Genomic DNA, 15,005 nt, shown 5'->3' with positions numbered 1-15,005 from the left:
TGCTGTAGGGCCCGGGCTGTCAAATCAAAGAAAAGCTCCCCTGTTTTCTGTCATCCTGATGTAGACTCGATGTCCTTAGCTCACCCTTTGCATAGTATGTGCATTTAATCATTATAACGCCAGGAAGTGAAACTGAATCATACAGTTAAAAGTATCTGAAAGCTGTCAGTGCTCTGTACATTCCTAGTTTGTAATAAACTATGTTTTCTTGACAGGGTGAAAGAAGGGAAGCATGTTGGGAAGACACAACTGGATTGATGTGGTGTATAATGTGGTATAGCTAAAAGTTTCTATGGGAAACTAGCATATTTTCCCACAGTTTCTCTTTCCCCAGGACTGCTTCATAAACTCTATTGATGTGGGACAATTGGCTCATCCCAGCTTCTTCTATGCTAACATAAAGCCCAATAGTTCAGGCTGCATCATAGTTACCTTCCTACGGCATAAAGGATATGTTTTGTCTCTGTTTTTCAGTGCTTCTGATCATAAGACATAAATATGACTTTGTGTGTATAGTAGCAATTTTCACGTGATGATATCAAAGGCTTTGTAAATATCAGATCCTTTAGGAGTTCAAGTGGTCACAAAGAATGGGGAATTGTATGTTTGAGAATTCAGTTACAGCTACAGACCACTCAGAGGATCAGGGAAAAGTTTCTTACTCCCTTAGACTGTCTGATTCTCTATTATATAAAATAGAAATAATATGATATAAAATCTAAGTAGCACAAAGATATACTTGTTACTAAGCTCAACTATGAATAAATTGAGATCATGTGAGATGAAAGGGAAGTTGATAATTCATAATTTTATTGTCTGACATTTTTAAAGAAGTACTTCATATAAGGAACAAATGGAATATATATATATTCCATATTTAAAAATTTTACCTGTCCTTCTTAAGTCAAATAATGACATGACCTTCAGAAAAAAGATATATAAAATACAAAGTGAAACGGGTATGGGATTTTTGAGGAACTGAGGGCTAGAAGCCTCCTATTTTAAAGACATTATCTAAGTTTATTCTCATAGTAATTCTGTGAGCTGATTTTATTATCCCTATTTTTCAAAAAGAAAAACTGAGGATCAAAATGAGGTTAATGGCTAGTATAGGGCAAAACTTTGGTCTTGAACGAAAGCCTATTGTTTTTTCTTATGTGTTTGATTTTGCTTTGATCATGATTGATTCTAGATAAAGGCTATATTATTGGTCAATCATTGGGTAAAGGGAGATGTTTGACAAAAATAACAGAGTTCATATCTAAATGCTATGGGGACCAAGCTATATCCAATCTATTATTATAGAACTCTCAGGCTAAAGCCTTGCTAATCCCATCATAAATACAATACTATTTATAATGGGTTTAGGACTATGAGCCACTTTTATAGCACAAAGTTATTATAAAACTGTGCACAGTAATAAGAATTTTACATGTTATAATGATACAACTTCTAGAAAATGTTGGCCTAGTCCTTGAGGGTGATGAATTGAATTCCAATGACAAAAGAGTTGGGTTTCAATAATGAAGAAGCATTTTGTGTTTTTGTTTGTAATTGTCTTTCTATAAATCTTCTTTTATCTTATTTTCACCTAAAATAATTCTATTCATTTGTCCACATAAGCTTTAATATCTATACACCGTGAGGTAATAGCATGCAGCCTTTAACTCACCTAAAAGTTCCCAAGTCATATCTATTTTTTACATGCTGGTATAGAAGTCATTTTTTCTCATTTCTTCTGCCCTGCCTCTTTCAGTCATAATAAATTACTGGAAGTCTTAAATTCATGTTGTCATCTTTGTGTTTTGCTGCTCCCTCTGCCTGAGCTATACTTTCTTCCCCTTCTTCTGTTTATTTATATCATTCTTCTGTCGAAATTCGGTTCAGGCATTCTCTCTCCTCAGGCAACCTTTCCTGACAATCTAGTCTCCCCAAGTCCCTTCAGAGATGATCTGGGTTATATGTCTTCACTGTGTTTCCATAATTTCCTTCACACAAATTCCAACATATAGATCTCGTGAAAAGAACAGAGAGTGTAACCACACTGGTGTGTTCATTCCCTGGATCCATCAGGTATCAGCTGCATCTCCTTGGGTAAGTCATTTAACTTTTCTGAACCCCATTTTCTTGATCAGAATAACCACTTCATACAGTTCATTGCAAAGATAAATGATGTGAAAAACAGAGAGTAGGCATTTGTGCTAGATACCATTCCTTCGGCCTCCTAGGCCCATGCTTTGCCTTCTTTACCCTGTTCTGAGCTCCAGGAGGCTTACTGATAAGAACCTCAGTAAGCGGCTCCAGGCTCCTTTGGCTTAAGCTTGGCTTCATCCACAGAAGTGCACAGACAGAAAGATCAGAGGACAGAGGAAAGAGAAGTCAGGGTCAGGGTATTTAGTCCCCAAATCCCTCTTTGCTGGTTAGCCAGAGGTTGTCTGTATCCTTCTGCAAGATTCAGCTCCTGCCAGCTGGCTCAGTCAATACAGTGACCTTTGTGTTCCAGTAATTGTTTCCTTCCCTTGCCCTTCTTGCCTAGGGTACTACATTATCCCTTGTTCACTTTCTTTAACCCTGCTCCCAAAATTGTAAATAGTTCTTTTATGAAACTAACCCTCAAAAAGTCAGCTTGAGTGTGTCAGCTGTTTCCTGCCAGGACCCTGACTGATACCACATTCAATATTATTAATGACATGCACTTCACAAGCTGTCCTGTAATTGTCTCTTGATTTCTCTGAATCTCTTGCCAGAATGTGAACTACTTTAGAGCAGAGACCACGGCTCATTTGTCACTGTTATTCTCTGTTGTCACACACATTGTTTGGAAAAAGAAAAACTCTCAATATTTGTTAATTGATTAAATGAAGAAACAAAGGAATATGTGTTATTCTGACTCCTTAAAAGTAGGACTGCCCTTTATTCTTCTGAATACAGTATGAAGCACTGGGTAATACAGGATGGGGCAAAAGTGAGTTTACAATTGAGTGCATGCCAAACAGAGTTTATTCTTCTATTATCATTTATTTAGTATTGTATTATCCTTCATATGAACAACTGTAAACCTACATTTGCCTCATCTGTATAAATACATGTTTGCTGTAATGAATGTGATTTTTTCCAGAAATAAAATTAGAAAGATGATTAAAATTAATGTTTTCAGTGCAAATTAATCTTGGGAACAGTCAACAGACCATCAGATTAAGTGTCATATGAAATTAACTTAAAATGATAGGCAGGACTCTAAACTCTAAAGACAGCACAAAAGTTGGGATTAGGTAAAAATGTTTATAAGCCTATACTTAGCTCAGTAATATATGTAACTACTTGAAAAAAAGTGAATTGAGAAGGGAATCATTCTATAGGCTATTTAGGTAAACATGTTTTCAATCATTGTCTTATATAGGACATTCTGCATCCATTTGAAAAGATATCACTTGAAGCATAACCACTAGGTTCATTTCTTCTCTTCCCCATAAGTGATAGGCTAATTATGTTAATTTAGTGGGAGTGGGAATAATGTTAGGAATTACACTCTTTATTCTATTTATCACAGGGATCACGAGATATGCAGGAACAATAGGAGCTGTTCAGAAAAAGACAATTGGTTTCAAATGGCCAATCTGAAATTGTGGGTTGTGATGGGAGCTCAGATTTGAAATGAAATAGTTTAAATGTTAAGACACAAGGAGGTTGATTTTGTGAGTGTACTTTGTTATTTATACTAAAGCTATGGAAAAGCAGCATTATTTTAACAACATTTGGAAGTGGACCAGGCCAGCATTATCACTTCCATTTTAGAACTGTGAAAGGTTAAAATCAGAGAGGTTAGGTGCTTGGCAAAATATCACAGAACATGGCAGAACCAGAACTAATTTGAATTAATGTGTGACCCAGTGTTTTCCAGCTTACCGGGTTGACTCTTCTTACCCAGAGTTGACCAGTTGTCTACCTGACTCTCTCATAGATCCATTTTTTAAAACCTATTTTCTTTCTAAGAGTTCTATGTGTTTATTTTCCATTATAATACATTTATTTATGTTGTTTTTTACCCTTTTATGATAATAATAGATTTTTTTTATGAGACACTGGCTGTGCTGTCTCTCAGCATCCCCTACAGTTCTGTCTGTCTTCCTACTTACCCATTTTTTATGATGTGTCTAAACTAATACCCATTGTTCCTGCAATGCATATTTTGCCCTTTGTTAATGCTATTTAGATCATTAAGCGATAGTAAAACTAGCTCTGGGTGTAGTAGAATAGTACACAATCAGGAAATGGACAAAGATTAATACCCTGTGGATAATTTATAGACAATCAATTGAAGCAAAGAAAATACAAGTCATTCAGCACTGTGGTAAGCACAATTTGCTTAACAGCCAACAGTCTATGAGAACCAATGTTGAAGGGAGATTTAGTGTATGATTGAGGTAATCTATTGCAAAAGACAACCTTTAAACTAGAACTGGAGATAACTAAGATCATCTATCTATACATCTAGAAGCTTATCAAAGATAAGACAAGTACCCAAAGATGACCTTCATAATAGTTATGAGCCTGAGAATATGGCAGAAGCAAAATATGACATCAAGATCAGATAGAAACAGGATTAGTACAGCAAAGTATAATCAGCAAGTAAAATTGCATTAACATAGAAGGTAACAATAAAATAGAGTATTTTTTGTGAGATTTTAAATTATACAGACAGATGTGACCTCTGCAATTTAATGGTAGTTTGATCTTAATTATTAACATCAGTTTTCATGACTATAGGTGGTTACATGTACCTTGCAGGCTTGTTTGATTACATTTTTAAAAATTGTATGTGAAATGCCTAGATCAAAGTGGACATCCCATAAGTAATTTTGCATGAAAATGATTGTTGAATAAATCCTACGTAAATACTGGTCCTCACCTTTTGTTTAGCTAAACCTCTATCAAAGTACTGGCAAAATGTGCCCCTTTCTTCCATCAATCTCTTTTCACGGGAGCCTTCTCACTTTTAGCAGTCTACGCTGAGTTTACTGCTGGGTTCTGCTCTCCTGACTCAGTATCTGATACTATGTTCAAAATGGGAGCTAGTATCATTCATACTTTTTCCTATCTTCCTCCAACTCTGCCTTTCCTTTCTCTAAAATGGTACAATCTGATCTTAAAAAATCATTATTAGCCTAAAATGATATGATTTATTAAATCAGTATAGTGGTTTTATGGATACTCATTTTATTATTTATCTTCTACATGTTTAAAATTTTAGAACTTTAAAATACATTTCACAAGATAAAGAAAATGAAGAGCAAATAGATCTATCCATTCATCAATCCATGCATTTGCCATCTAATGAAGGTATTTTTAAAGTGCCAGACACTACACCAGGTACTTGGCATTAAATCACATTTTTGCCCTCAAAGGATTGGTCTGAAGGAAGCAAAAGACAGATTAATAGATTATTGCAATGATGATTACAATGACAAAGGTGAACTTAGGTTACAATGAGAGGATAAAAAAAAAAAAAGAAGTCCCTCACCCATCCTTGAAGGAGACCTGTAGTTACAGTGTGACTAGATTGTGCAAGTGAATAAAAGAGAAAAGCATTCTTAGAAGGACAAAGAGCATGTGCTAAACTCAAAATTCTAAGGAAGCCTGACATCTTGGTGTAATGGCCAAAGTTCAGTATCTTAGAGAATCAGGTTTTAATTAGAAGAAAAGGGAAAGTGAAAATGTCAGGTAGAGAAGAAGGGGCGAATTTGTAATAATGAAAACTAATTATATATAACTATTAAAGTAGTTATTTGTTAGTTCTTAACACTGAGAAGGTCTAGAAGTAATGAGAACCCTGTAGCAATGAACACTATGAGCACCCTATTTGTGGTTTTTAATAATAACAGTTAACATTTATTGAGTACTTAATATGTGTCAGAATTTGTATTACGTGTTTACCATGTACTATAACATGTTAAAATGCATGTTAAACACTCCAAAGAGCCTTATGTGACAAGGCTAAGAATACTCTGGCAGTAATATGTTAAACTATGAAACAAATCGTAAGTATATGCTTAAAATGAAATTATTGAACAAATCATAAATATATCCTTATTATCCTTCCCCTATTTTTATTGCCATGGTGCCTAAGAACTAATAACTGGCAGACTTTGGATAAAAACTTAGCGTGTGCCTTCATACCTTCAAATCCAGGGGAAATTGAGGCTTGTGAATTACACAACTTTGTATCCCCCAGGTATCTAGTATAGGACCTTGGCATGGTAGATGTTCAATATTTATTGAATAATGAATGAGTCTAAACTTAAACTGTAGAGAGTTGATAGCTACATATTTTCCCTTCAACTCTACACATGAGTACACATAAACACAATCATGATAATTATTACCCAACATATCATAATGTAGCTTGGTTGATGTCTACCAATTAGCTGAATATTGGGCAAAGATGTATCAATTTTTACCTTGAAAAGAAACATACCAAATACATAAAAGTATAGAAGTCATCATGATAGTTAAAACAAATATGTACATAAGTTATGATTAGAGGTTGTTAAGGCACCAAATCATTATTCTGGAAATTGATAAAGAACAAGAATTGAGCATTTACCCTTCCTTTTTTGTATGTATGTCAGGGGAAAAGTTATTATTTACAAAAAAATACAATTAATAAATGCATGTAAAAGTAGAAAGTTCACTATTATTGTATTTTTTAAAATATATTTTTTTGATTTTTGTTACAGAGAGGAAGGGAGAGGGATAGAGAGTTAGAAACATCGATGAGAGAGAAACATCGATCAGCTGCCTCCTGCATACACCCTACTGGGGATGTGCCCGCAACCAAGGTACATGCCCTTGACCGGAATCGAACCTGGGACCCTTGAGTCCGCAGGCTGATGCTCTATCCACTGAGCCAAACCGGTTAGGGCTATTATTGTATTTTTTAAATGAAACAATGGATTTAGGAAAAAATTATCAGTAAATAATGAAACCATGAGGTAAAATTTTGTCATGGAACTATACAGTAGATAACAGTCTGAAAGCACTTTAAACCACTGATCAAATTAAAAAAAAAACTGCTACTGCAAAACCATACAATTGGTTCCTCTGCTGTCTTTGAGAAAGTAGTGCACAGCAAGACTGTGAAGTAACTCTTAACAAAAACAATAACAAAATTGACACTGAATTTAACCAACTCTCTAGATCTAATTCCTAATTATAGAAAATGCAAAAGATTGTTATTGAAAACCTATGAGATGATAGAAAATACAGGATAAAGAAACATGTCTAGTGATACCATAGGGATAAAATTAGGCAACCCTGCAAAGTGGGGAAATTTTACAGGACAAAATCCAGTTTCTTCTATATATAAATTGCATATAAAAAGAAGAAAAAAAAACACAGATATTTTTAAACTTAAGAAATACACTAACCGAAAGCAATGTATAGACCTTGTTTGGATCTTGAAAAAAATTTTTTTCTTAATATAATTAAAGTAAATTAATCACAGACTTAAAATTAGATGGTACTACTAGTAAGGAATTATTGTTCTCTCTTTTTGTCTGAGATGCTGTACTGCTATTGTGGTTATATTTTTAAGTCCTTACTTGTTAACTATGTATACTGAGAGGTTATAGAGAAAATATGAAATTAGTTTTAAAATACTAAAGAATTTCTTTTTATTTTGGTGGGACAGAAGAAACAATGCCTACAGAAAGGTAATAGTTGATGATTTTTTTAATTGAATTTATTGGAGGGACATGAGTTCACAAAACCATACAGATTTCAAGTATATAACTCAAGTTGTTGAATCTTGATGATGGGTACAGGCTAACTCATTATTTTTTTCTAGTTTGACTATTTTAAGTATTTCTATAGTAAAAGTTATTTTTAAAATGGGAGTTATTCAAACTGAGCTGATTATGTTACTTATACTCAATAAATTGTAGCTACTTTTAAAATTGAACAAGCCTAGAGAAGAATGTTTAAACTATCATCAAATAAATAAGCAGAGACAAATGATCAGAGTGAGGGGAAAGAGCAAGGTTGACTAGGTCAAAACCAGTGAGTGTGTGAATGATCAATGCAAACCTCAGAAAATAGAGGACAATTGTGGCTAGACAATAGCTTAAACTTTCAAATTCAATATGTTTAAAATGAACCCATATTCAATTCCCATGAACATTTTACCCTTGATTATTTCTTATTTTAGTTAATGGCACAAGCCAGAAACCTAGATGTTAACCCCAAATCTTGTTCCCCTTCCCCTTTCATTCTTCTTGAATTCATCCCCTATATATCTCTCAAATCCACTCACTTCCATTTATCTCACTGATCATCACTCTGGTTCAAGCCACATGATTTCTTGCCTGGATTATTCCAAAAATCTCTAACAATTATTTCGACATTTACTCTTGCTCCCACCCCCCACATCTGTTGTCATCTCAGCAGCTTGAGTAGAATTTTTTAATTTGCACATGGTAATTTCAAAACTCTGCTTTAAACCATTTAAGGACTATGCTCTCATCTACATATATACCTCCATACTTATATCACATCAACATAGCTTTGTGGGTTATAACCACCTTAAATGTCCTTGAACATGCCATGATTCTTTCACTTTGGGGTCTTTTCTTATGATATAACCCTTTTATCTGGAATGCTCTCATATCCACTGTTCTCTTTACTCACCAGACTTCTACTCATCTTTCAGAGGTCACTTGAAATGTAACTAATCCTGGAAAACCTTAACTCTAATTCATGAGACTAGATAGGTCCTGCCATCTTCCCTCATAGTTCTGTCCATAGTAACAGCTTAAAAAGTCATTTAACCAGAGGGGGGAAACTATTGGAAATCTATGTACATAGTTATAAATATGATTTAAAATTACTAAAATTAAAATATTATCATAGACATTAACATGCTTCACAAGGTAGAAACCTCTCTATTGTGCTTACCATGGCATCCCCATTGCTCAGCATATGCCAGATAATAGATGCTCAACAAATATTTGCAAAGTATTTACTGAGCCCCAATTTTGGTTAATAGAGTATTGCATTAACTGACGGATTGACTCATATAATAATCCTCCAGGAAAGGATACTGAGGAGATAGAAGAGGGCTAGGTAGTCAGGGATGAGACCATAGGCAGGAAAGACTAGCCCGTGGTCGGCAAACCGCTGCTCAAGAGCCACATGCGGCTCTTTGGCCCCTTCAGCGTGGCTCTTCCACAAAATACCACGTGTGGGTGCACACGTACAGTGCGATTGAAACTTCATGGCCCATGCACAGAAGTCGGTATTTTGTGAAAGAGCCACACTCAAGGGGCCAAAGAGCCGCATGTGGCTCGTGAGCCATGGTTTGCTGAGCCGCAGTTTGCCGACCACTGGATTAGACCCAGTTAGGCAGGAGTTGCTAAGGCAATCCGGCTAGGTGGGAAGAAGGGTGCATGCCAGAGATGTGAGCTTTAAAATGTATGGATGTTGCTAAAGCAGAATTTTGTGAAAGAACCAATCAAAAGCCAGCAAAACATAAATCTACCCCTAGACCAAGAATTATAACCGGCAACTGCTTGGGCCCCCTCCCTGCTACTCTCTGCTGCAGGGAGTCCATTTATCTCTCAATCAACTTTGCTTTTCTTAACATCTTTTCTGTGAACTCATTCTTGATTTTGCCAGACAACAAACTCAGACCCGATCACAGCACTTTGGTTTCAATAGGACACTCAATTCTATAAACCAGAGACACCTACAGGATGTACAACTATAGTTCAGAGAATAACCAGCCTAAATGAGGTTTGACCTTTAAGACGTTTGTATTGACAATAAGACATGTACATATGGGCCAGAGGAGTTAGTGTCCTATATTTCAGAATAACAACAAGGTCTGTTAATTTAAAGAAATCAACCTTGTAAAAGAAATTAAGAGGACAAACTACATTTTAGCCATTCCTCTGAGCACACTCTGAAGATTAAGAAAACAGACTTGGGGTTGTAGACACAGAAGCCCAAGGGTGTGATGGAGGCTTTCTAAGTTATTTACTGAGAAGCCTGATAGGGGGCAAGTGTAAAGCAAAATTCTTCATTAAGTTGAACATGAGAAGTTGAATTCTGTCTGCAAGTAGATGGAACAGAATTACAAAAGGCCCCATGTGGTTAAAAGTAATACAGATTCAAGACTCCCCAGAGACAAGGAGCATGTTTTAATCTCTTTGTGGCTGTGAAAGGAGGAAGAAAAAAGATTAAGCCTCCTTGTGGAGATCATGTGATGACTTCCTGATCCCAGCCAGAGGCAGCATTCCCATGGAAACTTCTCTTCCTCCTCACCCACACACTGCTCTTTCCAACCAAAAAGGCTGCTTTGAGTCTCAGGAGAGTTGTATGGAGGAACCTTGACATTTTTTCACCAGATCCACTCCAGCAGAAAAGGAAGAGAGCAGACGAAGCTGATATTTCAAGGTCACCAGGATAATGATGACCTTCCCTAGAACCCTGCAGCCAAGAGCCCTGTCACTGCTGCTTTCCTCAGTTTTCACTTCTCTCACTTGTTCTTTATATTCCTGGGACCACCCAGCTTTGAGTATGGAGTAGGATAAGGAAAGTGAGAAGTCTCAGAGAGGCAACTTTGATTTGACTACTCTTATCCTCTAGTTCACCTTAGTTCAAACTAGCTAGTTTTTAAGCCCCTCCATGGGGAGCCTATCTGAATCCAATGCTCTAACTCTGCCAATGAAACACAGCTCTCGCCTCCATAGTTTTGCCTACCTGAAGTAATGTCTCAATTCTCAGTAGTCTTTCAAACTTATCCCCACCATTTAAGGTTTTATTCAAGGCACTCCCTAAATAAAATGTAAATACTATTAATTAAAAAACAACTACTATGCAATTCTTTCAAGGATATTCAGTTCACAAGATGTCCTACCATTAAAAGTCTTGTGTACTGCCTGGCTGGTGTGCTTCAGTGGTTGAACGTCAACCTGTCAACCGGAGGTCATAGTTCAATTCCGGATCAGGGTACATGCCTGGGTTGTGGGCTCAACCCCCAGTAGGAGGTGTGCAGGAGGTAGCCAATCAATGATTCTCTCATCACTGATGTTTCTCTCTCTCTCTACCTTCCTCTCTGAAATATATATATATTCTTTATATATAGAGAGAGAATCTCAGGTACTTATGATCTATACTACTCATTTGAAAACTAGTGTAAGTGGTAAAGTTATATTTCTATTCATGCATTTTAATTTATCCAGTTCACTATACACCCAGAGAAAGAATTCCTGAAAGAATTTATATGATCAATAAATATTTGTAGAATAAATATAGGGTGTCCCAAAAATGTATACACACACATTGAATAATTATAAAGGCTGTGTTTATTAAAATACATTTCCTTTTTAAAATTAAGCTATCAGCTGTTAGAGTGTATATACATTTTTTGGGGGGGAGGGGACACCCTGTATAGTAATTCTTCATTCACTCACTAAATTGAAAACTTTGCAATGACTACAGCATTAAAAACAAAAAGAGTTTCCTTTGAATTTTAAATAGTAAAAGTCCTCAAAATAAGACAGGTCATCTGCTTATCAAAGTGACTTATCCTTAGGAATTGTCAGAAAATGAGTACTTAGAGAGCTAGCAAGCAGCCAACTGCACCAAGATAATCAGGGAGGAGTAGCAGAAAGATTTTTATCTTTATAGAAAATAAAGAAGCTGCAATATAATCATATATAAGAAATAATCTTTAGGTTCTGAAAAGATTTTTTTTTCCAAAGCTGACCTGCAAATGCTGTGGCCTATTCTATTTACGGTCTCTGAAAAGCATCTACCTTACAACCATTATATCTAACACTTCCTGAGTTTTCTTAATAGGAGAAGCTCTGTTACTGACACTACTTCTTATTTTCAAATTCAAAGCATCATTCACTTCATAGTCAGTGAACTGGGTTTACATAGATCAGGCATTACTATCATTAATAACATTATTTTATTAGCATTCTAACCATAAGAAACTATTAATGGTGAAGAGTGTTTCTCACTTTAACATAGGGCTATCCCACTTGCAGGATACATGCCAACTCTAAAGAAAAGTTAGTCATGTGGGTTTCAGAAGATGAAAGCTTAAGATCATCAAACACTGAGAGTGTTTGATGCTGGAGGAGGGAGTGGCATTATATAGGACTTAGCCAAAACATGTGATAGTCATTGGAGGGTTAGCTGAAAGAAAATTGTGGTGCTCAATTGCACAGCGCAAACAGGCCTTGTGAGGACTAGAGGAAGAATGCTACCTGCTGTGTTGTACTGCCTGCTGTGGGGTTTCCAGACCTCCGAAGGCCAATTCCCTCGAGCCTGTGTGTCCTCCAAGAACCTGATAGAGAAGGAATGCTGTCCACCATGGAGCGGTGATGGGAGTCCCTGCGGCCAGCTTTCCGGCAGGGGATCCTGTCAGGACGTTGTTCTGTCCAATGCACCCCATGGGCCTCAATTCCCCTTCACAGGGGTGGATGACCGGGAGTCTTGGCCCACCGTCTTCTATAACAGGACCTGCCAGTGCTCTGGCAACTTCATGGGATTCAACTGTGGAAATTGCAAGTTTGGCTTTTGGGGACCAAATTGTACAAAGAGACGACTCTTGGTGAGAAGGAACATCTTTGATTTGAGTGTTCCAGAGAAGAACAAATTTCTTGCCTACCTCAATTTAGCAAAGCGTACTACCAGCCCAGACTATGTCATCCCCTTAGGCACCCATCGCCAAATGAATAATGGGTCAACACCCATGTTTAAGGACATCAGCATTTATAACCTCTTTGTCTGGATGCACTATTATGTGTCAATGGACACACTGCTTGGGGGGTCTGAAATCTGGAAAGACATTGATTTTGCTCATGAAGCGCCGGGTTTCCTGCCTTGGCACAGATTCTTCTTATTGCTGTGGGAACAAGGCATCCAGAAGATAACAGGCGATGAGAACTTCACCATTCCATACTGGGATTGGAGAGATGCTGAAAACTGTGACATCTGCACAGATGAATTAATGGGAGGGCGCAACCCAGCAAACCCTAACCTTCTCAGCCCAGCGTCCTTCTTCTCCTCTTGGCAGGTAAGGTGTGCTGGACATACAGTATCAGAGCATAAAGGAGACTTAGTAATCACTTCTTCAGGCAGGGCTGTGTAAGCCTCCCTCCTCACCTCTTTTGCCAAGAGTAGAAAAGGTCTCCCATTAAGAACTCTCAACATACCTTGTATTTTTCCTTTAGCGCACACTTCACAATTGTAGTTACATAGATATCTGTGAGCTTATTCGTCTGATATCTTCTTCCAGGTTCCTAAGGTCTAATAAATAGAGTATTTGATTCATCCCCCAGAACCTAGGATGGTGACAGGCAAATGGTAAGGGCTTATTAAATATTTGTTGAAAGAATGGATGAATGAATGTTTAGATGATTAAATAAATAAATGATCTACATCAGTGTTTCTGAAATTTTCTTCACAACAAAATCCATACAGAGCACATATTAAAGTACAAATCCCTGGCCTTATCCCAAACCCTTTGATTAGAATCTTTAGTGGAGGGTCCTACGGAAGTATTATCATTTGCTAAATGTCTGGGGATTAATAGGCAGGAAAATTGGGGGAATATTCTTTAGATTAAATCTTCTTTTTTAAAAACATATAAGAACCCTAAGGCTCAAGTAGGTAAATAATAAAAACAGCTGTTTTGGCTGGTGTTACTCAGTGGTTAGAGCGCCAGCCCACACACCAAAGGGTCTCGGGTTCGATTTTCAGTTAAGGGCACTTTCCTGGGTTGCAGGTTCAATCTCCAGCCCCGGTCGGGGTGAGTGTGGGAGGCAACCAATGGATTTGTCTCTCTCACATCGATGGGCGCCCTCTTCTTCCCCTGCCTTCTTCCCCCCCACTCCCTCTAAAAATCAATGGAAAAAATATCATTGGGTGAGAATTAACAAACAAGCAAACAAAAAACACAAAAAAATAGCTAATCTTTACTGAGCATTTAGCATGTGTGAAACCCTGTTGGGTTTTGTACATTAACTGATTTAATAGTTTTACTAACTTTTCCCATCTTAAAGATTAGAAACCTAAGGTATAAAAAGATATTAGGTAACTTGTGCAAGATCACAGAGCTAGTTAGTAGCAGAGACAAGATTTATTCTCGGGTAGCTTGGCGTCATGGCTAGTCTATACTATTTTCAAGGACATCACTGCTATGGTGTCTTTAGCCGAAGGATCCGGCTCATTCTGTCTGACTTTTTTCAATCGGCTGCAGAAGAAATTAGCTCCCCGCTCCCTAAAGTGTACACACTTAGAGGTACACGATAAGGGATTGATATTTTGAAATTTAATTTCTATTTCTCCTCTTCTAAATTTTTCACTCTGAATTAGGGACAAAAGGTAACCAAATAAATATGCTTTTTAATTATTTATCATTTTAAACCACAAGGTAGAAGGAATGCTTTTCTGCTTGTATTCCAAACATTTCTATTATAGCTGTTTTGTCTAGCAGTGCTTTATGGAACTAAGCCCACTATTTAAACAAGATGCGAAGAATCTTATATTTGCATTTTGCACTCCGCAGTTTCCAAATGTGGATGGCTTCCCATCTGTCCTCGAACCCCCAACCCCTGCAACACAGACTAAGTTCACACACTTTCCAAATGGGACCTATTGAAGCTCATTGAAAAATGGTCGCTGTATAATATCTGTGGTCACTATTGTCAGCTATTTACCAAGATTAATGAGTGTATTTGTGTAGGAAAGTCTGGAAAAAGAGGTCCTTGCAAAAAGAAATCTATTTCAATAAGCCTTCAGACCTCCTGCCTTAATCTATAAAGTACAAAACTCTCATCTAGCTCTCACAACCTCTGTTACTGCTTAAAATATTGCTAAGGTTGGATGTGGGGTTTTCAGTGAGTTATAATGCTTTCCTTAACTATGCAGCTTCACTTGACCCAGAAAGTCAGGAGGATTATCTAAATTACCAAAAAAAAAGTTACAACATC

At 36.9% G+C, this 15,005-nt stretch overlaps 1 protein-coding gene across 1 annotated transcript in view; it reads left to right on the top strand.

Annotated features, from left to right (window-relative positions):
• The first annotated feature begins 2,075 nt into the window (after positions 1-2,075).
• TYR (tyrosinase) overlaps positions 2,076-15,005 on the top strand; it is a 76,389-nt gene continuing 63,459 nt past the window's right edge. Inside the window, exons 1-2 of the mRNA XM_005879344.2 lie at positions 2,076-2,094; positions 12,237-13,087. Of these exons, the coding sequence (XP_005879406.1) occupies positions 12,269-13,087 (819 nt within the window). The 5' untranslated portion in view covers positions 2,076-2,094; positions 12,237-12,268. The remainder of the gene's footprint in view (positions 2,095-12,236; positions 13,088-15,005) is intronic.

Source organism: Myotis brandtii, unplaced genomic scaffold (assembly GCF_000412655.1).
Source record: "Myotis brandtii unplaced genomic scaffold, ASM41265v1 scaffold594, whole genome shotgun sequence".
NCBI lineage: Eukaryota > Metazoa > Chordata > Mammalia > Chiroptera > Vespertilionidae > Myotis > Myotis brandtii.
The sequence above is the reverse complement of the archived record's forward strand: the minus strand, read 5'-3'. Positions and strand labels throughout refer to the sequence as shown.